The sequence below is a fragment of the Myodes glareolus genome, chromosome 11 (assembly GCF_982192425.1).
Source record: "Myodes glareolus chromosome 11, mMyoGla1.1, whole genome shotgun sequence".
NCBI classification, from domain to species: domain Eukaryota; kingdom Metazoa; phylum Chordata; class Mammalia; order Rodentia; family Cricetidae; genus Myodes; species Myodes glareolus.
The window spans coordinates 71244814-71267654 of record NC_142036.1 but is presented as its reverse complement, the minus strand read 5'-3'; the positions used below and the strand labels follow the sequence as shown (position 1 = coordinate 71267654).

General features: G+C 44.2%; 1 protein-coding gene across 3 annotated transcripts in view; it reads left to right on the top strand.

Annotated features, from left to right (window-relative positions):
- The window catches only part of Akap6 (A-kinase anchoring protein 6), a 423239-nt gene that overhangs the window by 89988 nt on the left and 310410 nt on the right, over window positions 1–22841 (top strand). For all 3 annotated transcript variants that reach the window (XM_048415577.3, XM_048415579.3, XM_048415578.3), the window contains one exon: window positions 9571–9934. In XM_048415577.3, the coding sequence (XP_048271534.3) occupies window positions 9605–9934 (330 nt within the window). In that variant the 5' untranslated portion in view covers window positions 9571–9604. The remainder of the gene's footprint in view (window positions 1–9570; window positions 9935–22841) is intronic.

The following is a 22841-nucleotide window of genomic DNA, read 5'->3' as shown; positions in this document are numbered from 1 at the left end:
TATCCGTCCATTGAGAGGCATTTGGATTGTTTCCATATTTTAGTGACTGTGAATTGGGTGAAAATAAACTTATGGATGTAAGTATGTGTTTGACGTGATTATTTCATCTCTTTTTGATACTATATTCATTGTAATTGTTAGATTACACGACAGTTCTATTTTCAACTGCAGAGCAGTCTCTACTGTCTCCCGCATGCTGTGCTGGTTATATTACCCTAACATTCTATAAGAATTCTTCATTCTCTATATTCCTGACAAATTGTGTTAATTTTGCCATTCTATTGGAGTAAGGTAGTTTCTCATGGCCTCGATTTTAGTTCCCCTGATGCTTAGATGGATAGATTGTTTATTAGTGTACTTGTTGGCCATTTACTTATCTATTAACAGGTAGGACTTATTTTTCCTTCTTAAGAAAAATAGTTATTTTGTTTTAATGTCCATGTTAAGAAATCCAGAGATTGGGAGACAGCACATTCAGTGAATTTACCACACAAACTCGAGGCCCTGAGTCCAGATCCATCTCATTTGCAGAAAAAACTGGGCACAGCAGCTTATACTTGTAATCCCAACCCTGGGGAGGTGAAGACAGGAGGGCCCGAAAGGCTTGCTGGTCAGGCGATTTAGCAATCTAGTCAAATCGTTGCAATGTAAGTGGTATGAGAGATTGTGTTAAACAAAACAAAACAAGGTGGAAAGCAGTTGAGAAAAACAACAACAACAACAACATTGACCTCTGGCCTCCAAATGTATGCTTACACATGTACACGTACACCCCTACACAGACATGTAACAAATAAACACACACACACACACACACACACACACACACACACACGGAGACAGAACTCCAAAGCCATCTAATTAGTGATATATATATATTTTATTACCTACTATCTATCTTCAACTCAGAGCCTATTTCCTAGAATCTGGGACTAGTACAAAACCTGCAGGTCCTCGGGGAGGCCTTGCCCTTCTGCAGCCAATGTCTGACATTGTATATGGAGTGCTGCCAACTTGGGAAGCTCCCTTAAGCTTTGAGGTTCATGATTTTTTATTGGGGCTTCATAATAGAGTCATGATAGGTTAAATCTTTGTCCAAGAAGGTTTCCCCAAAGCCTTAAACCTTTAATTATAGGGCTGGTTGAGTTGTCTGTCAGGATCCGTTCTGAGTCACCGCATTAGCAGAAACTATCAGACAGGATCTAAGGATCCCGGTGGCTTTAAATCATCCCTCTTACTTAGAAAACCTCATGGGTTTAGAGATTTCCTCCCAGGAGCTTGGACAAGTACCAGACGTCTTTTGGGCACAGTGACCTCCTCTATCCACCTGCAGAGGTGTCGAGGTCTGCCACTTCCAAAATACTTGAAGGAAAAGGCAGGTTGCCTCTTTATGAATTACCAGGTTAGGATTTAGCTTTTGTCAGTTGTGAAAGCCATTTATGACTTGTTTATCTAATTTGTAGCTTTTAAAATATTGTTTTCCCTCTTATTCTTGATATTTACTTACCAGAGCAAGCTCCCCCTTTCTGTAGCGATTTTAGGTTTTTAGGAGGGAGCAAAATTAGGTATCTCTATTCAGTGGGCTGTCACTACCTAGACATTTCCTTAGCAACCTTTTGTAGAGCACTTATTACTATCTGGGGACTGTTCACTGAGTCAGCAAACTCTTAGGTGTTGTTGCATTAATACAGATGACTCATTTAGAATTCGGAACGCTCAAAGATGGCTCTGCTGTCGTGGCTCCTTCTCTCTGACTTTACATACTGAGATGACGAGGGACATGCATAGCCTCTTTTCATTGTCAGGCATGGAGAACATGGGGACAAAAGAAGGATTGTTTCACTCAATGCTTCTATTTTTGCAATGTTTGAATTAATATGTATTACTTTAAAATTAATTTGAATGAAATTTTAGAACAAGAACAAAGTAAAATAATTACATAAAATGGTGCTTAGAATTTTTCCACTTTGAGTCTGTGGTATTATGATTGTGAACCTACTAATGGAGGACTAAAAATGGAGACTTCTTTTTATATTTAATGGAGTAGGTAGGACAGAACACAGAGTCCCCTTAATCACTCTGATATTGCCAGTCTCCTCTCTCTCTCTCTGTCCCTCTCTCTCTCCTCCTTCGCCTCCCTCTCTCCCTCTCCTTCTCTTTTTCCTTCTCTCTCTGCAGGATAGAAGTATTAAGGTTATATCCTTGGTTGATGAAGACTTTGCCTTCATAAAAAAAAAAAAGGCGTTTTGATTCTCCTAATTTTAATTTTTCATTTCCTTTTCTTGCTAAACAAGGGTCCCCCTGTTTACTCGGTCTCGTGTTATCTGTTTCTCTTTATAAACCACTTTCTCTGGTGTCTGCAACCTGTGCAATTCATTGCAAACCTCCCAATATACAGCATTCAGAGTCCTCAGGATGAGGTGGCGGTTTCTCTTGTAGCCTGTTTCTAGGCTGCACCGATTTCTCAGTTCTCTCAACAGTTTCCTTGCTGAATTTCTTTTACTTAGGAGTGTTTTTGTTAACCTGCTCCCTGCCTTCCTCGAATCCCTTCAGCCTCCTTCTATCTTTTCCTCTCTAAATCAAGCTCAATTTTTCATAAGCCCCTCTCAAATGTCACCTTCTCCAGCAAACGGTGCTTCTTACCCTTCTACTGCCCAGTGATTAACGTCATTCTCTTGGGGCCTTTTACTTCACCTGTGTATAGTTGACTATTTCTTGTCCATGTAGTCCTGGGGAGTCCTGGTGGAGGGATAAGGACACAGAGATTGTCCCTGTGAAATTGTAATTTTTGAGGCTAAATATGAGTCGTATAACCATAAGATGTTTTACATGGAGTTGATTCTCAGTGATGTCAACCGATGTGAAATAAATCTTAAATCATTTTATTCGGATTAATAGCATCAACTAAGTAACAAATACTGGCATTTTACTTGGTATTTTTGAGCCAGGGTATGGATGTAGCCCTCATGGTAGCCCTGGCTGAACTAGTATGTAGACCAGACATCTGCCTGTTACCATGCTTGTCTTAAAACGAGTGTTTTGCAAATCCAGCCTTTCTCAAGGCATTTTCTCTATCAAGAGAAAGGGGGCTGCCCATCGCTTACAAGTGACTCCGTCAGCTTGGGATGGGACTTAAGGAAATGAACATCCCACGTCATTGTGTCCCCTACATCTGATGATCATGGGTGTTTTGTGGCTGACTTCTTCAGCAGTCAAACGAATCTCTATAACAGGAACTGATCTGTCCTGGAAGGAAGAAAACATGAACCCTGATGACTAAGCTGGTCAGGCTGGGTATCCATGCCTCAGGATGTCAGGGAGGAGGGGTTGAGGAAGGGAATCGATTTATGAAGCACAGCATTGCTGATGGAAGATGCCATGTCAGGAGAAGGGAGTTAGAGGCGTGACTGGGGAAGCACCCCAATTGTATTCATGGTACCTGAGTGAGTAACTGATGGGGTTACTCACTGGGAGGGGTGGGGAGGACATCAAAGCCCGAGAAGAGGGAAAGACTGATAAATCCAAGACAATCCTATACATTGTGGAGGTCTGTCCCGGGTCGCCAGTCAACAGGTTCCCTCCCCAGGTCACTGGGAACGCTTCACTCTGAGCCGGCTGTTCCTGCAGGAGGAGGTTAGAACAGCGCCACCACTCTGAGCCGGCTGTTCCTGCAGGAGGTTAGAACAGCATCGCTCTCAGGAGTTCTGGAAGGCACAGAAAGAGGCACAGGTCACGATTCTGGAGATTTTCTTTGCAGCCAAAGCCACTTCCTCTTTCTTAAGTTCAAACTTAACTTTCAACTTAGCAGCAGCTCTTTGACTTAAAGTCATTTGTTTCTTATCTGAGGACCACACAAGAGCCAGAGAGGTAGCAGGAGTTAAGTCCAGGAGAGGGAGTAGGTCCTCATTCATCTGGGTAGGTGGTGCCATTTAGTTAAGCACTCTATTGACAAGCTCCTGTGTTTTCCTGGCAGAGTCTAACCCTGCTGTGCTGGACTCAGGTATAAGGTGTGCTTCTTGGATTCATTTCTTTTTCCTTATGCAGTCAGATCATGAGACACAAATTAAAACAGTCCAGAAGATTTTATTTTTTATTTCCAAATGTCAGGACGAAAAGGCTCCAAGATGAGTGGTTATTAGAATAGAGAAGGAGGAAGTTAAAGAGGAGAAAAGAGACACTCTGTGAGGTTGGAACTGATGGACTTAGGCCTAACGATTGCCTCTACCTCCGTTTTGTAAAATGTAACACGCAGATCTGTTAGCGTGGCCAAAATCAGTCCCAGAGCAAGCAGAGTACGGAAGGCTGTGTTAAGACTTAGGGTTGGTTTACATGACATCATGGGATATTTACATGAAAGAAACAGCTTCTTAAGGGAGGAGGAAACGAGCATGTCCATTCAGGCTTTGACAGTGAGCACGCTACTCTTATCTGCGTTGGGGGCCCTTGGTTTGCGAGGAATATTGCCCTGGTTCTAATGGTGGCTGGAAGTGCTCTGTCTGCCGGGCAGGGCACTCATCTTCGGTGTTCTTGTCTTGGCAGCTCTCTCTTTTTCTCACTTATCACTTTCACTGCATGTTTGTAAAAGGCCTGCCCATGACTGCAGTCTGTAATGTATACATTAGCTTCCAAATAGGGCCAGTGCGCAGCCCTCACTTGAGAGTTAGACTATTGGTACCAGAGCGCTGCGTAACTGGCTTGGAGCAGGCTGGCTTGGAGCAGCTGACACTGGCCTTTTTCTTGTCTGGCCACAAGCGGGTGGAGCGAGGAGGAGGAGTCATTAGGAACGAAAGCATCTGCAGTGAGTACAGTTCTAGATTCTGCTCCTTTAAGACAGGAAATTACAGGAGAGAGATGGGCAGTGTTGAGGGCTTTGCAGCTGGGGTCTCTTTGCCTTTTGATTTGTCCTAAGAAGGCAGTCCTCTTTAAACACATCTGTTCCTTCAAGTCAAATGCGTTCTGGTAACCTCAGGTTCCAACGCGAAACTTCTGGACGGCTAGAGAGAGCCCGCGTCCTTAGCTGTCTGTGGTATATTTTCTTCTGTTCTCACAGTATAGTGAGTAGAGTAAGGCAGGAAAACCTCTCTCACAATCTAATAAGGAAAGATTTAAGGCCGTCAGCCTTTGTTCTTTGCATTGCCTGTTCTTTAGGTGTGTGGAAAGGGAGGGTTGGGTGGGTGCTATTTTTAACAGGCGCAGGGATAAGGAGGGTATTATCTCTAATGCTGGGAAGGTGACCACAGACAAGCATTTGATAATGGGAGAGAGGGGGAGCCCTTGGATTTCAAACGCTGACTCATGAGTCCTCTGTCCTCTTGGCCTCAGTTGCGACTCCGGTGGGTACCTGTATGCACTTGGCCTAATGCTTTCTCTTGCACTGTCATGAGCCACTGTCTAGTGGCTCTTTCTTTGCTGATATCTTTATGACTAGCAGGCATCTTTTCCTTAATGAAATGACTCATAAGGGAACAGCGTAGAACTTGTAGCATATAGAAGTAGAGCCTGTGCCGACTCTCCTACTATTTCATTTAAGTGGAGTAATTCATTTGTTTCAAAAGCAGGAATGAGTAACAACGAGGGCAGGAAATTCTGCACGAAATCATTACCATAGTCTCCATACGGTTGAAGCTGATTCCTTGAATTATGCTGCATGTTTACCCTTTAAATCCCACGGGATTTTTGTGAAAACCACAGAGTGCAGCCATCTCCACGGTGCTATACTGTGATGTGAACTGTTTGACTCGGAAATCAAATGGGTCCAGCAGTTGTCTCCCAGGAAAACGTGCAATTAATTCATTTACACCACTTCTCAAGCTTGCTAAGCATACAACGCAAGTATTCTTTCTCAGTGTCAAAAGTATATGTAAAGGAAAGCAAACGATGCCAACCCAAGTGTGAACTCAGCAAACAGTGCTTTGTCTACGTCTGCTGGGTGACACAAGAATGTCCTTGCTTGCAGTCTGACTGGTTGAACATTTGTCGCAGGAAAATCTTGCTTTGAAGTTTGACTTTCAGGTCTCCTGCCCTCTCATCCTGTAAAATGTGTGTTGTGTCTCCCAGACACCTTTCTGTCGAGTTTTCCTGTCTCGTTTGTCCACATCTGTGCTGTTACTCTCAAGTAGAAGATTCTGAGAGGGGAGTCCTTGTCATGCTTGTTCTGCTGGGAAGAATAGCAACACCACTATGCTTTATAATCTATTTTTCTTGGTACTAATTTCTTTTCCTGCTAACTAGGACATGTCGGTTGGTTCTGTTTGCGTGCTTTGGTATAATGGCGAGCACTGTGCAGTTGGTACATAGCTCTCAGTATAGACAGGATCGGAACAGCAATGAGCTCAGACCTCTTACTGTGGGTGTCTCATTCTCCTGCCCAGATGAGATCTTATTGTGTGTCTAGTTCAGTTCCTTTACTCTGCAGATGAGGAAACCAAGGCCGAGAGATATTGAGTAAATGTACTACACGTGCCTGTATGTAGCCTGACAGCACATGTGAACGTGTGGATGATGTGACTCCACATGACAGCATATGTGGACATGTGGATGATGTGACTCCACATGAGCGCATATGTGGATGTGTGGATAACATGACTCCACATGACAGCATATGTGGATGTGTGGATGACGTGACTCCACATGACAGCATCTGTGGCTGACATGTCAAGAATTCTTTAACATGTGGATGAACTGATTCCTTAATTCACTCTCTAGTGTAAAGTATGGTGTGTATCACATGGTTTAGGAATCTCTCAAAATGGGTAGATAGAGAGGCAGGTTGATTCTTTGAGTTTGAGGTCAGCAGGATCTATAGAGAGTGAGTTCAGGACAGTCAGGGCTACATAGAGAAACCCTGTCTCAAAAAACCAAAACAAAAACCTGGCAGTCATTATATGCTGCCCATTAGTTACACACAACCCTTGGGCCAATGGATGACTATATGTGTATCTGAGGCAGTTCCATGCTCACCATCTGACTCTTAGTCGTCCTTTGGTTCAATCTAGTTTCTTAGACAATTGCTGTAACATCGGGGTGTTCTCAATTTCTAAGCAGTTCTGTGCCCTTGAATAAGCAAGTTTGATTAACCTTTGTTATCAGGTTCCTTTTCTGAGATTGAGATTTGATACTGGCCCTTTAGAAAGCAGAGAACTGATTAATATTTTAGATGTTTCAGAAAGTCAGAATGCCAGCCTGCACGAGGCTGGGGTGTGGCTTGTGACGTGCTGGGGGTAGCTCAGTCTTCCTGGGGTTGGATCCCTTCAGTAAAATGTTGTTATCTTTGAGGGCTTTTTTTAAATAAATTATCCAATTCTGGTATCACTATTATTTTAAAAATTGAACACAAGAATGTTTAAAAGTATGAGGAGTATATTTTTCCCTCCTGTGCCCAGGCAGAGAAAGCTGCCGAGTTAACCCAAAAACCATCTATCTAAGGAGGCAAGCACCACAGGGGCCAACCAACTTTATGACTTGAGTTTGCTTTTTGCAAATAACTTTGCTTCAGAAAAGTCACTGATAAGCTTAACTCAAAATTTAGATCCTGGAGAAGTTAGGAAAGGAGAGCCAGACATGGTACCTGTCAGTCATCCCAGCAGCTGGGTGCTGGAGGCAAGGAAGTGTACTTAAAGAACACAGGATTTGCTTACTCTTAAGCACTATGTCAATTCAGCAGGTCTAGTGACTCTCCATGCTCTTTCAAGTTAGAAGGTGGACAGATGTTGCTGGTCAAACTGGGAGCTGTCTTGATTTATTTACTATCTATATTTGTTGGTAGGAATAACTTTGCTTTGGTTAATGTTTGTTTGTTTGTTTGTTTTTTTGTCAACTTGAAACAAGCTAGAATCATCTGGGAACACAGAATTTCAATTGAAAAAATGATCCCATCAGGTTGACCTGTGGGCAAGTCTTTTTCTTGATTAACGTGGGAAGGCTCATAGCCTTTGGACAGTGTTGCCCCTGGGCTGCTGGTCCTACGCTGTATAAGAAAGCAGGTTGAGCAAGACATGGGGAGCGAGCCAATAAGCAGCATGCCTCCATGGCCCCTGCATCAGTGTTGAGCTCCTGTCCTGACTTCCTTTCACAACAGACTATGACCTAGGCGGTAAAGTAGATCTTTCCTGCCCTTCCCTCTCTAAGGTGCTTTGCTCATAGCCCTTATTGTAGCAATAGGAAGCAAGGCCAGTCACCGCGCGAATATTAAGAATCTGAAAAAATGTGAGCTACTTTCCCATGTGAATCATATTAAGTTTCTGAACTTCTGATCAGCTGCCTTACAGCAATGGAAGTATAACTTGAATGTGTTTTAAAAACAAGCAAACAAACAAACAAGCCTCAAGCTGTCAACCTTGTAAAATCCAAAAACTCCTTTAGCCTTGAGTAGACGCTCCTGAAACTGAAATAACATCCACTTATTGTAAACCATAGGATGCTGGACCACTGCCAGAAGGCAGGTAAATTTATAGCGGGATCATTGGTAGTAACTAACCTTCATCCTCCAAAGCAAGCTTAGTTCAACAGGATGCTTAGCTGTTATTCTTGCCTCTCTGGTAACCTTTTACTAGGAGATGTCAGAACAGTTTATGCCTAAAGTTCCAAAAGTCTTTGAAAATTTCAACATAACCACATGTTAATGAAGCATGGGTTTAACATTAATTAATCACCATTAAGTAGACTTAGACCTATTTGGGTATAATCTATTTTTCGAGAAACTAACATTTTGAAATTGCTACATCTATGTATTTATCATCTATGTATCTATGTACGTACTATGTACGTATCTACCTACCTACCTACCTACCTACCTACCTAATCTTCAAAATGAACACTGAGACCAGCGCAGTATGTTTTGGAATTAGAATATCCTGCTCTATATTATTCCTGTATTGAATATGTTGGCTTTAGTCAAAATGATGTTTGGATGTATACATTAGGAAAGCCCATCTTAATCATTGTTTAAACAAAACTGAAATATTTTTCTCTCACATGTCAACAATGCTGGTAGAGTAGCCCTTTGGTACCCACTGGACCCTGTGCTTCATGTCCTCTCTGAGGAGCACCCCAGAGCATCTCCTGGCCTGACTTGGAGTTAGAAATCCAGCCACGGAGGCCACCGCATTCACTAGAACAACAGGGGAAGCAGGGCAGGAAGGGCAGGAGGTGGCATCTTCTAATCCAGGCAGTCCCTCGAAACAGCTCTCAGAATTTCTACATACCTAGTCCACTTGCTGCTCCTTGGCCAGAACTTGGCTACAGGGAGAGCCATAGTTAGCTACAAATGGGGACTGTGATTCTTAAATCCTGGGCAGCACTATTCACAGCTGAATCTCAGCATTTTGTTACTAAGGAATGAGGGGAAATGGGTATTTGGGGAGATGCTACCACTGTGGTTTTGTGTTACATGCTGGGTCTTGGGGCTATAATGTAGAAAATCAAACATCTCTTTCTGTTTTTGTTATGAGCAATGGTTTCTTAATTTAGCAATCTAGCTTTATTTAGAAACCCCGTTTCTTCTGTGAAGTATCGTTGCTTTATTTGGCAATCTAGTCTGACTTTGCTTTCTTATTTCCTTTTGCCTTTCAGCTGTTTTGGAAAGAAGTAAGGCTTAGATTTCTCCATGTTAACCATGAGCGTGACGCTTTCCCCACTGAGGTCACAGGACCCGGATCCCATGGCCACTGATGCCTCGCCCATGGCCATCAACATGACCCCTACTGTGGAGCAGGAAGAAGGAGAGGGAGAAGAGGCCATGAAGGACATAGATGCTGAGCCACAGTACGGGAAGCCACCCCCACTGCACACAGCAGCCGACTGGAAGATCGTCCTGCACTTGCCTGAGATCGAGACCTGGCTCCGGATGACCTCAGAGAGGGTCCGTGACCTAACCTACTCGGTCCAGCAGGATGCAGACAGCAAGCATGTGGACGTGCATCTAGTCCAGCTCAAGGTAAGGCAGGTTCTCTGGAAAGAAACTGAAAAATACCCCAGGTGTCTTAAGTCTTAGTTCTGTGACTGCCAATGAGGGAGAGTCCAAGGGGAAAATAGAGTAACAGATTTGAAACCGTGATTCTTGATGGTAAACTCAGATTATTTCTCTTCTAGTTTTACTACATATGCCGGTTATCTATAGCAAAACTGGCCTGCGAGGATAGAACAGAGACACAAGGGGAGGGATGGGGCGTTTTTGTTCAACTTCACAGTTGTGGGAAATGAAAGGATCTTATAAAAAGATGTAATAAAGGCTCTCATGGTAGCGCCTCAAGCTGGGATGGTGAGCAGGTCATGTGATCAGTTCCTTTGGCCGAAGCCAATGCTGTCTTTGAAGCCCCCAGTGGTTTCTATCCCAGTGGGAAGGACAATGTTCTCCTTGTTGAGTGATCTTCCATCCAAAGACCGCCTCATGTAGGAGAAAGGAGCTTTTTATAGTAACCCATCTAATGTCAGACATTTAGGAAATGTCTGTGGCTTCTGGAGACCTTGGGAAAGTGTCACAGCACAGAGAATTGGAGGTGCTAGAGAGAGTACAATTAAACCAGGGCTCCAAAAAATATTCTGTGACTTCTACCCCGCATATAGGCATTATATAAACTTCACATTAGCTGGGGTTCTGAGGAAGATGATGACAAATTAGCGTTTTAAGATCACTGAAACATCAATAGTGCTTTTAGCTGTCTCTAAGATATGTCCGTCTTCTCCCATTCGCTGCTAGCATTTACCAACTTCCCATGTAAATGCGAAGGATTTAAGAGGTAGCAGTTGACTTTCCTTACAAACTCAATCCCGCATTAACGTACAGAAGCCACAAGCTGGCTCAGCGACGGAGGGAGCAAGGCAAAGGAGGGTCCCAACTTCTAGTTTACTCTGTCCCCAAGATGGCCAGGGGCTATTCCTCTAAATAAATCACACCTGGGACTCAGTCACAATACTCCCTCCTGTTTTCCTCCTGTTTCCTCTCCCTGTCTCACTGGCAACTCCTCTGACTCCATCCTTCTTCTTCCTAGTGTAATTTCCACAGCACTTGTGCATCTGTTCCAGTGCACTCCCAATGTTACAAAGTCCCTCTTCTTACCCAGATTCTCTGCTTGTGTCTTAGTAGGCATCTCAAGTTGGAGATGTCTGCTCAATCACTCTTAATCCTCCCTTAATTGTCTTAATCCTCTCTTAAATGCTAAGGGACTTTTTTTTTTTTTTTGCCAAGCAAAAGTAAGACTTTCTACCCATACGCTTCTCTCTATCAACAGGGAACCCATTCCCCAGATGAGCCCTCAGTTCAGGCACTGCTACCACTTCTGTGGCCAGTACACCATGACATGCCCTTGCTGGCCTAGGTACTGACAGCCTAACAAACCTTGCCTCCTCTTATCTTCACCACCCTTGCAGCTACTTTCTAAAAAGATGCCCGTCAGGATATGCTGTTCTCTTGATTCAGATCTCTTCCTTTGACTCATTACTACTTAAGTCTCTGGCGTGATGCTTCCCACTTTACCCTCATCTTTAAGCTTCAGATACACCAAGAGCCTCGGAGAAATATCAAGCTAGTTCTTACTTCATAGCTTTCCTTGTTCCTTTTCCCTAAAGATTCTTTTCCCCTCGTTGAATGCTGACTCTGGATCCTCAGCAAGCTGATAGCCAGAGGCACAGCCAAGCTCTGACGTCCACTCACTGGGAGAGGGTGGGGCAGAGGTTGGGAACAAGGAGGCGAGGCCTATTCTGTGCTTGGTGAAGGGAATACACATACGAACATCTCATTGTCTACTAACCTCGCAATGCCTTTACAGTGTTTGCTTTGAGTCATTTCAACGTGGTCAGCTCTGCCATTATATTAATGTAGACTTTTTAAAAAACTTCATTATAAAATGTTTGGAAAATGTTCACAGTAGACTTCACCAATGATCATATATTAAATTCTTAGATCAGCAATTTCTGATGCCTATTTTTAAAACACCTACCTCCTTCTAGATATTATCTAGCCAGTATCCCATTTTATTTATTTTTTTAATCTTATGCAATTATGCCATTTGTCTGCTTTTTGTATCAGATGTTTAATAGGGATTGTTCTATACTATCCCTATTGCTTAGGGCAGGCCAGGGCACTAAGCATGGGATCACATATGGTTGGATAGGTGCGTCTATGTCTTTATGTGCAGTGCCTCCTCATGTTTTGGGAAGTGTATGGGAAGTGTGCTTGTTCCATGAAGACTGAATTCAGACAAAAACATTGAGTGAATCAAGGCCCAAGTGTGTTTCAGGTATTGGTCTCCCACTGAAATCTGTGAATATTTCTGAAGTCTCAGTGAAATGGCCTAAGGAATCTGCCCAGAGATTCTCTACGTTTTGTATATGGCTATGATTGCCCCAACCCCTGCTATCATTTTCTGGTCAACTAATTGATTGGCTATTATTTTGATCAGTAAATAGACCTTCAGGGCTGAAGAGAAAACTCAGTCAAGTTCTTGCTGGGAAAACACGAGGACCTGCGTTCCACCACCAGAACCCATGTGAAAATCTTAGCACAGTAGCACACACCTGTAACCCCAGTGCTGGGGCACGGGACAGAGACAGGGGGATCCCTGGATCTAGCCTGGCAGACAGCCTAGCCTCATCTGTGAGCTCCAGGTCTGTGTTAGAGACCCAGCCCCCACAAATAAGGTGGGAGGCTACAGAGGAACAACACCCAAAGTTGGACTCCATCCTCCATGTGCATACACAGGGACGTGCGCACACATATGAACACATACATACACACAAAATAGATGTTCAAATCTTTTACTCTGACCCTCACTTCCTTCCTCCTCCCCCTGTCCATCCCCCGGCCCCTGTTTGGTATCAGAACAAAAATAAATTTGTTCTTTGCATCCCTCCAGCCTGACTCATTCTCTAAAGGTGACTTTGTCTATGGTCATTGTGCTTAAAGTTTCTCTCTCAGACACCACTTGTCTTAGTCAGTGTCCTATTGCTATGAAGAGACACCATGACCAAGGCAACTCTTATAAAGGAAAACCCTTAATTGAGGCTGGCTTAGTTCAGAGATTTAATCCATTGTCATCTTGGAAAAGTAAACTGGTACTAGGGAAGTAGGTGAGAGTTCTATATCCACCTCTGCAGGCAGCAGGGAGAGAGAGAGAGAGAGAGAGAGAGAGAGAGAGAGAGAGAGAGAGAGAGAGAAACTGAGTCTGGCTTGAATCCCAAACCCCAAACCCCACCCCCAAAGATACACTTCCCCCAACAAGGCCACACCCATTCTCTCTCAAGTAGCGGTCATTTTCTATTGACCAAGCTTTCAAATCTATGACCCTACGAGGGCCATTCTTATTCAATCCACCACTCCACTCTCACCTCCCTTATTTCCAAGTCCTTAAGGGACATTTGACTGTAAGCTCCAGATTGTACTAATCATTATCACAAAGTTTCCACAGGGGTGTGATGTAGGACGGAGGCTGCTTGTTTGTCCTGCTGCCCAGTTCCCGGCCACCCTGCTAGCTTAGCCCCAAAATAACACACAGAAACTGTATTCTTTAAATCACTTTTTGGCCCATTAGCTCTAGCATCTTATTGGCTAACTCTTACATCTTAATTTAACCCATTTCTAGTAATCTGTGTTTTGCCACATGGCAGTGGCTTATCAGAAAAGATTCAGCATGTCTGACTCTGGCGGTTCCTCCGTGTCTCTCCGACTCCACCCTTCTTTCTCCCAGCATTCAGTTCCCTCTCCCCACCAACCTAAGTCCTGCCCTATCAATAGGCCAAGGCAGTTTCTTTATTCATTAACCAGTAAAAGCAACACATAGGTAGAAGGACCTCCCACACCAGTGTGACTGTTACTGCAAGTGAAAACTACAAAACAAAATTGAAAAAAACTAACCTTAAGGAAAACTGACTTGTATGAGAGCCTTTCTCTATTGTTTTTAGAACTGAACACACACTTGCATATTTTACTTTCTGCTTTCCAGATAATCCCTAGTAAGAAATATGAGAAGCAGCTGAACCAGTTTTGGAAACTTGCCCCGCCCACCTCAGGGTTGGAAATTGTGCTGCTCTAAAAAAGTTGACTGGATACTTTAAACCATGCCGAGTGGCTGCGTGCATGTAGGGTGCTAAACAGGCCAAGTAGGCCCCTTCTCAGAGGACGATGCTGTTTGTATTCCTGAAGACACCATAGCAGGGATAAGGCACGGCTTGGACTAGCTGGAATAAGTGATGTGTGTCTAAGTAAACAGAACTCTGGAAGCGACTTAACTGGAATCAATTCCTGACTTTAAATTCTCCTTTAAACCACCACCACACGTGATTTGTGTCTGTGTCTTTGATTTTCAAAGTCAGAATCCTGGATACAATCTCTGTTTATAAGACTGATGTCTGTGACATCTGGGAGTTAATCCAGATACCCACTAGCTCACATGGGGTCTGGAGGCTGCTGGGAAAGGGCTTATATATCCGCTCCACAGCTGGAGCTGGTACAGATGCGCCTGATGAACTGAAGGTGGTGGAAATCCAGGAGGGGAGGGGCTCCTAGGAGAGGCTTCACGGCCATCGTGGGGCCAAGAGGTATTTCAGTATAACAGAGAGAAAGAGCAGTGATGGGTAATGCCTTGGATCATTCCCAGCCCTGGGATGGAGCAGCGTGGGCAATAACTAGTGAGGGAAAGAGGCTGAGTGAATGGTTCAGGTGACTTCCTGAATGGCTGAGATGCAGAGGGAAGAGTGTTCTCTTTTTGCTCTGATAGAAGCATACATAACAAGAGATTTATCAAAATGGCAGCAATGACCCAAAGGTGGCAGCTGTGGAGTCCAGGGTCCACTGTCTATGATAGTAATCAACAGACAAGGGTGACCACCAAGTGCTTCTAAAACTCTCCCTCCTCTCAGATTCTTGACGTCCACAGTTCTGAGTGAACTGAACTACTAGGTGGATGTTTGGAGGGTTCTGACTTTGACAGGCACATGACCTCACTCTAAGGTCTGAAGCCTTCAATTCCTACCACCTCTGAGTTAACACAGCAGATCTTAAAGGAGATAGAAGAGAATTTTTTTTCCCTGAGGAAATAGACATTATCCTTTTTGACTTTTTAACCATTATTTTTCCAGAACAAAAATTTCAGTCCATTAAGCAGGTTGTGGAGCAGATTCAGTGGGATAACTAAAACAACGAGGTAGAGGAGAATTGTAAACACGATGCTCTTTTGTACAGCTCGGTTATAATGATATACATGTACACATGCTTGGTCATGGTGTAAATTCATGTCTTTTTCTGAGCCAGTGCTATAATGGTTTAATAGTCACTGATCTAGACCAATCTCAAATTACTTCAATATTTTTATATAAGCTAGAATTTTAGAAGATATAAACACAATCTGGTACTGTTTATGCACATGCACTTTGTGCATTATGACCTTTGTTCTGGGGTTAAATCTTAATGAACTGTTCATTAAATTACCGCCATCAAAGGTATATTTCATGTTTCATGAGTTTCAAATAGGAATAGGACTTGACTGACAGAGATGAAAACTAAGAATCTTTATTTTCCCCAAGCTCAGATTTCCCCAACGTAGAATCTCTTTTTGATTGCTGTATAGCAGGGTTTGAATGCGTCTCCCCCAAATTTACCTGTGGCATTCTTTAAGACGTGCTGTGTTAGAGGGACAGTAGTCACACAGACACCACCCTCCTGAGTGAGATTGTCAACCTTTCAGTAGAGACTCCACTGGGCTCTTTCTTTACTATGCAAGGGCACAGCCTCAAGGGCACAGCCTCAAGGGCATGGCCACAAGGGCACAGCCTCAAGGGCACAGCCACAAGGGCACAGATACAAGGGCACAGACACAAGGGCACAGCCTCAAGGGCATGACCACAAGGGCACAGCCTCAAGGGCACAGATACAAGGGCACAGCGACAAGGTGCCGGCCTCAGAGCAGCAAGACCTCACCACATGGACCATATGCAAAGCATGTTTTCTTTTAGGAAATATGGAGTTCTTCCTGTGGCCACGTAAAAGAGAATCCAAAGAAGGGTAGTAGTATAGAGATCAAGGGAATGGACACCCTCCTTTGTGTTTGTCATTTTGGCTGATTACTGACCTAAAGTTTATTCATTCATTCTTTAAAACTTTTTCTTTGGGAGATAGAGCCTATGGGGGTCAGGCTGCTTTGAAAGCTTTAGGCAGCGAGGATGATTTTGGATCCCCCCTTTCCCAGCTTCTCAGTTCCAGGCATGGACTGTCTTGGTCGTAGGACTGCAGCTTCATCTTGTTAATTAGTAGAAAGTTTCCACGATGGTTAGGGCACAGGCCATGTGATAATATCTGGTGTCATTTGCCAGGAAGCATGGGCTGTATAGCGAGTTTGTGGATGTTTGTACAACTTAGCAGATTTTGTCGCAGAGTAATTTTTTTCCCTTAAGGACAGAAATGACAACGGACTGGAGGCTGCTCAAGGTAGTTGCTTGCCTGGCATGTGCAAAGCCTTGGGTTCAATCCCTGGCATACAGAGGGCAGAGGTGAAGGGTGTTGGTACTTGGAAGGTCTTGTGGGAAAATCCATCTCAGTTTATTGAGTGATCTTTCCCCCGCCCCTCCTCAATTCACAGCCACTGCTGGAAGACAGGTTTAGTGCTATGTGTGCACTTGAGGGCTACTGGCTGGCAACTATATCTTTAGTATGATTTGGAGATGTAATCTAAGTCTCAGATACAGCACATTTTTGAAATGCATGTAACATTCTTGGTTAAGACTTGTGCAAGGTGGGGCAAGAGAGATGACTCAGTGGTTAAGAGCACTTGCTGCCTATGCAGAGGACTGAGGTTCTGTTTTCAACATCTACATGGCAACTCATGACGGTCTATAATTCCATTTCCAGGTGATCCAGTGCCCTCTTCTGGCCTCTCTGGGAACCAGGCATATATATGATACACATACATATATTTGGGCACAACTTTCATACACATAAAATAAAAGTAAATCTTTTAAAAAATATTTATTTATGTATTTATTATGTATACAATATTCTGTCTGTGTGTTTGCCTGAAGGCCAGAAGAGGGCACCAGACCAGACATGTGAGCCACCATGTGGTTGCTGGGAATTGAACTCAGGACCTTTGGAAGAGCAGGCAATGCTCTTAACCGCTGAGCCATCTCTTCAGCCCCCTAAAAGTAAATCTTTAATGGAACATGGGAGACATTGTTGGTTTTGATACATATTGCTATGGAGATGTTTGTGTATAAACCTTAGTTACATGGACTGGCACATTTAAAACTCAGAATGAGAGTGTTAATTGTCCAGAGGCCCTAGAAGATGACCAGATAGTTGAGCTATGTGCTTTTAATTGGGAAAAGGAATATTGAAAATGAGTATCACAGACTACAAAACTGGAAAGAAATCATTAAAACATCATTTAAAGAAAGTGATATCATAGAGACATTTGAAACCAAGACCAAGGAGGAAAGTCTAAAGAAAATAGCCTTAGTTTAATTAAGGAAGTGTTTCTGGGAGTCGTTCCTGTCTAATGTTGGCTTAATTATTACCGAGCACCAGCAGCCGTCTATGTGTGTGGACTGAAGGAGGAGATGTTTGCAGAGATGCTCATCTAAGATAGGATCTGAATCCACCCTTTCCTCACGTAGAGAGCTTTGGATTCAGTAATGTTCACAGAATTCTTAATACGTATCAGGAGTTCTGGGCTGCTATTCCTTACAGGAACCCGCTCTAACGAGGGAGGAAGATGAGTTTGTCACTTTGGTTGTCTCACAGGCTTTTCGAGCGTGGAGCCCAACAGTCTTTCTGTGTTAGTGTGTAGGCCCCCACCCTTTCCATGCTGAGGTGTAAGAAGCAGAATGGCCGTGAACGTGTGCCTGATTCTCCTGTGCTGGACACTTTAGCTGAATGGCTATGATGGGGCTCGCCCGTGAGAGCTAAGGTACTTTAATTTATCATAGATGGGAGGATGAGCAGCTAGATATCAGGGTGTAAAGGAAGTGCTAGCGTCTCCCTGAGTATGCGTGTCATGGCCGCCCTGAGTGAGGAAGACGCTTTCTTCCCTCTACTCCGCGTTTGCCACTGCTTTGTCCAGTCTATGCTCTTTGAAAGTTCATAGGTCAAGGGAAGGGAGCAGCTGCTGGAATTAAACTAAAACTCTGCTAACATGTGATTTCTTGCTATCCTCACTAGGAGGTGGCTGGCTGGAGCTGGAGATGAACATTCGAGGAGAAATGTTGACCACTGCATTGCCTTCCAGAAACAACATGTGGAAGCCTTTGTGGTTCTTGTCTTCAGATGCATAGTAAAATATTCAGGATTGTCCAGGAAGCTTTGAACATTGCTGTCCTGGCCATGCTGCAGTCAGCTGTCTCAGAACATGGTTGTTACCATGGTATCCATTTCCACAGAGATGTGTGATTTCAGTGCACAGCCAGCGCTAATGGTCTTTGAATTGTTCTGAGAAGAGAGTTTCTTCTGCCTTTCTGTGCTTTCTTCCTTCTCCCAACAGCAGAGCTGTGGATTTCAAGTCATGGTTTCAAGGAGAAATGACCCCCAGATGACTCATTTGAACTTTTCAGTTTTGTAGGTGATCTGTTGCACTGGCTCATCCTATGTCAACTTGACGTAAACCAGAGTCATCTGAAAAGGGGAACCACAATTGAGAAAATGCCTCTATAAGACCCAGATGTAGGGCATTTTCTTGATTAGTGATTAATGGGGGAGGGACCTTCCCACTGTGGGTGTTGCCATCCCTGGGCTGGTGGTCCTGGGTGCTATAAGAAAGCAGGCTGAGCAAGCCATAGGGAGCAAGTCAGTAAGCAGCCCCTCCATGGCCTCTGCATCAGCTCCTGCCTCCAGGATCCTGCCCTGTAGAAGTTCCTGTTCTGACTTCCTTCAGTGATGGACCATCAATGTGGAAGTGTAAACCAAATAACATACTGAGACAAAGACGGTACTGTAACATGAGGGCCGGCTTGTTGGGGTTTCTGTCCCGCCCAGTACTCTACAGCCGGCAAGTCCCAAAGAAAATCACACAAAGTCTACATTAGGTTATAAACTGATTGGCCCATTAGCTCAGTCTTCTTATTAACTAATTCTTACATCTTACGGTAACCCACAATTCTTGTTTGTGTTAGCCATGTGGCTCAGTACCTTTTCCAGCAGGACAGAATACATCTTGCTTCTCTGTGGTCTGGGCAGGAATGGTGGAGGGAGCTTCCTGCTTCCTAGAATACTCCCGTTCTCTTTGCTCCACCTCTACTTCCTGTCTGGTTTTCCCACCTATACTTCCTGCCTGGCCAATCAGCATTTATTTAAAATATGATTGACAGAATACAGGCAATTCTCCCACACCATGGTACCAGGAGTGAGGTGTTACTGTGACAGACATGACCATGCAGTATTGGGGAGGACTTTGGAAGGACTTTGGAACTTTAGGCTAGAAAAGTCATTGAGTGTTAAGAGCTCAGTAGACTGTGGGAACTTGGAAGATAAGAATGCAGACAATGGAAACCTGGCTTGTGAAGTTGCAGAGGGAAGCAAGGACTGCTTGGGCATTTGAGTTAAGAATCTGTTGTGTCTGGTCAGCTGGAGCTGAAGTGCCAGTCACGATTAACAAGAGCCTGGTACCACTGAAGTGAAATTTTGAGTTACTTGGACAACTGATGCTGGTTGACCTGAGAAATCAGTGGTGATTCAGAAATCAGCATCACTGAGATGAAGTCTTCTGGGAAGTGTTTCCTCTGAGTCGGCTTGCAGAAGCCATGTTCTGGAGGCATCAAGGTGTACCTCCTGCTGGTAGCTGAACTTCAGGCTGTAAGTATCACCCAGGTGCTATTGGTTCTGAAGGCATGAAGGGTTCAAGAAGAGCCGCTGAAGTTGGCACTGTGAGGCAGAGCTGAAGACCCTGAAGAGAGGTTAAGAGAGGCTGTTGGTGAAAGTGTGAGCAGTCTCAGCAGAAGACCCTAGCCGTTTGGAGATGCCAGTCCCATGGATGACGACCAGGAACAGTAGTAGGCATGGAGTGGGGTTGGATTGATCCTAGAAGTCAATCTCTGTGTGCTGTAGAGGGCGGAGCCAGAAAAGTAGCCCAAGCCCTTTAGGGGAGTCCAAAAGATGTTGACTGAAGCCCAGATAATTGAATGTTGAGTTATTTATATCAGAGTTTTGTTTTGCTTTGTTCAGATTGAAACTGTGCTCTGGTTCTTACCTCTTGAAGTAAGAAAGTATTACCTATTTTTGATTTTACTGGCGTCCGCAGTTGAGAGACAGAATTTTAAAAGAGATTTTCAGTTGTTGAAGTGACTTAGGGTTTGTTTTGTTTTTGTTTGTTTGCCTTTTTTTTTTTTTTGAGACAGGATTTCTCTGGAGCTTTTGTGCCTGTCCTGGAACTAACTCTTGTAGTACAAGCTGGCCTCAAACTCACAGAGATCCACCTGCCTCTGCCTTCCAAGTACTGGGATTAAAGGAGTGTACCATCACCACCCAGTGTACTTAGGGTTTTTAAAAGAGACTAAATTTTGAAGTGTTTGGATTCAAACTGACAAGGGTCACTTGTCTTGGCTGGTTTTATGTCAGTCAGTTTGACACAATCTAGAGTCATCTGAAAGGAAGAACCTCAATTAAGAAAATGCTTCCATAGATCTAGCTGTAAGACATTTTCTTAATTAGTGATTGATGGGAGAGGATCCTTCCCATAGTGGGTGGTGCCATCTCTGGGCTGGTGGTCCTGGGTTCTATAAGAAAGCAGACTGAGCAAGCCATGTAGAACAAGCCAGTGGGCAGCACTGCTCCATGGCCTCTGCATCAGCTCCTGCCTCCAGTTTCCTGCCCTGTTTGGGTTCCTGTCCTGACTTCCTTCAGTGATGGACTATAATGTGAAAACATAAGCCAAATAAACTCTATCCTCCCCAACTTGCCTTTGGTCATAGTGTTTCATCGCAGTGGTAGTAACCCTAACCAGGACACCTCATAAAGTCAGGAGAGACGAGAGTGGAGAAGGGCATACACACACAGACATTAGCCATTTTGGGCAGAATATACAACTATATATTATTTTCTTAATTTTTTTCTCTTTTTTTTTGGTTTTTGGTTTTTCAAGACAGGGTTTCTCTGTAGTTTTAGAGCCTGTCCTGGAACTAGCTCTTGTAGACCAAGCTGGCCTTGAACTCACAGAGATCCACCTGCCTCTGCCTCCCAAGTGCTGGGATTAAAGGCGTGCGCCACCGCCGCCCGGCTATTTTTTTTTTAATTTTTTAAAGAGAAAAGAAGAAAGCTTGTTCTCTCTTATTTATTGAAGTGGAAATCATCCATGGGACCAGACAGGAGACAGCTCGCCTGTGTCATACAGTTACATATGAATGGCTCCTTTTGGAGTTGCAAAGCTGTGTTGTCTAGCACCCACACAGTCTGCTGGAGCCACTTTGTTCGAGGAAATGGTCCGAACGAAGAGTACTTTGCCCCCAAAGCACAGAGGGGCAGTTTCCTACCCTCTACAATGGATGATGTATCATGGAGCTTGGGCTCCATGGCATCACATATGGAAGGCCATGAAGACTAAAGTGTCCCAGTGGACGGGGCTGGGGGAGGGGGGCTTGATAGAGCAGTCATAGAAATATCTATAAAGGTCAAATGTGGTTTAAAATTTTTAAAAAGCCCTCTGTCTTAGTGTTGAGCATACAGGGTGACCAGGACAGGAGCTGGTCACAAGACTGCTGAAGGAGACAATGGCTGGACTTGGTGTTGAAAGGAGAGCAAAAAGACCCATCACACACAAAGCCCGTCACACCGTTGACAGCCTGGGGTGAGCAGGGAATTGGAGGCAACTGGCTTTTGTCACCCTCATCTGTCTCTTCTTGATAGGGCTGAGTGATTTTTCTTTGTGTCCATGCGAATGGGAGGAAGAAGAACAGATTTGAAAGCCCCCATCTGTTCATGGCTGTTATCAGCGAGCATTTTGGTGTAAGCTGCCTGTGTTGCTCATCATGATTTGAATAAGTCATGTTTGCCAAATACATCATTAAGTGGAAAAGGAACGCGTAAACTGTAACATGGAAAGGGTTGTGTTCCTCTCCTGAGGAAGAGGAAATGGACCTGTGTCCCCTGGAGTCTTACTTCACAAGGAGAAAGCCGGTGCTGCTTACATTTCCCCTTTTGATTCAGAAACTGACTTTCTGTCAAAGCCCACGCAGCAATCATCAATAATAGTGTTGCCAATGCACTCGTCGCAAACTTTTACCCCCTACAAAGGGAACTGATGCTGCACCCGCTGAAGGCCTCCATCTCTGAGATGATGAGAGCCAGGCGTTAGTGACCGGATCAAAAGAGAGCTTGCCACTGTGCCCAGTTCTTCAAACAACACCAGCGAAGACAGTTTTCTTTCTGCTCGTGTCTCCTCCTTCTCCTCCAAACACTCAAGAGTACACTGTTGTTTTAAAAAACATTTTAACTAGAGACCTACCTTCCTCACCTTCCAACTTCCTTCCCTCATAAAGTAGAGATGCACAGACAGGGCCTCTGCAGTGTCTTTGGACCCAGCTGGCCTGGGCTCCTTCCACTTTTCCCTTACAGTAACCACTCACAAGCCAGGCCCTTTCAGAAACCCATGCCTTAGAGCAGCTTCCTCTCTCCCCGTGGAAGCATCACGCTCCTCATGCGTGCTCACGCGAACCCATCTTGCAGGCCCAGCTGGTGAGTCCTTCTGTGGATTTTCCTCGTAATCTCTTGAGTTGTCTGTTGTAGCTAGGTCATGAACAGTGTGCTCCCTGCTCTCTCTGCAGGGAAGGACCGTTTTCCTCTTTGCAGCTGTGTCCCTCCCTTGATACAGGGCCAGGCTTTGAAATGGGATGGAAGAGAGCAATCAGTGCTAACCAGTTTCCTCTGGTTA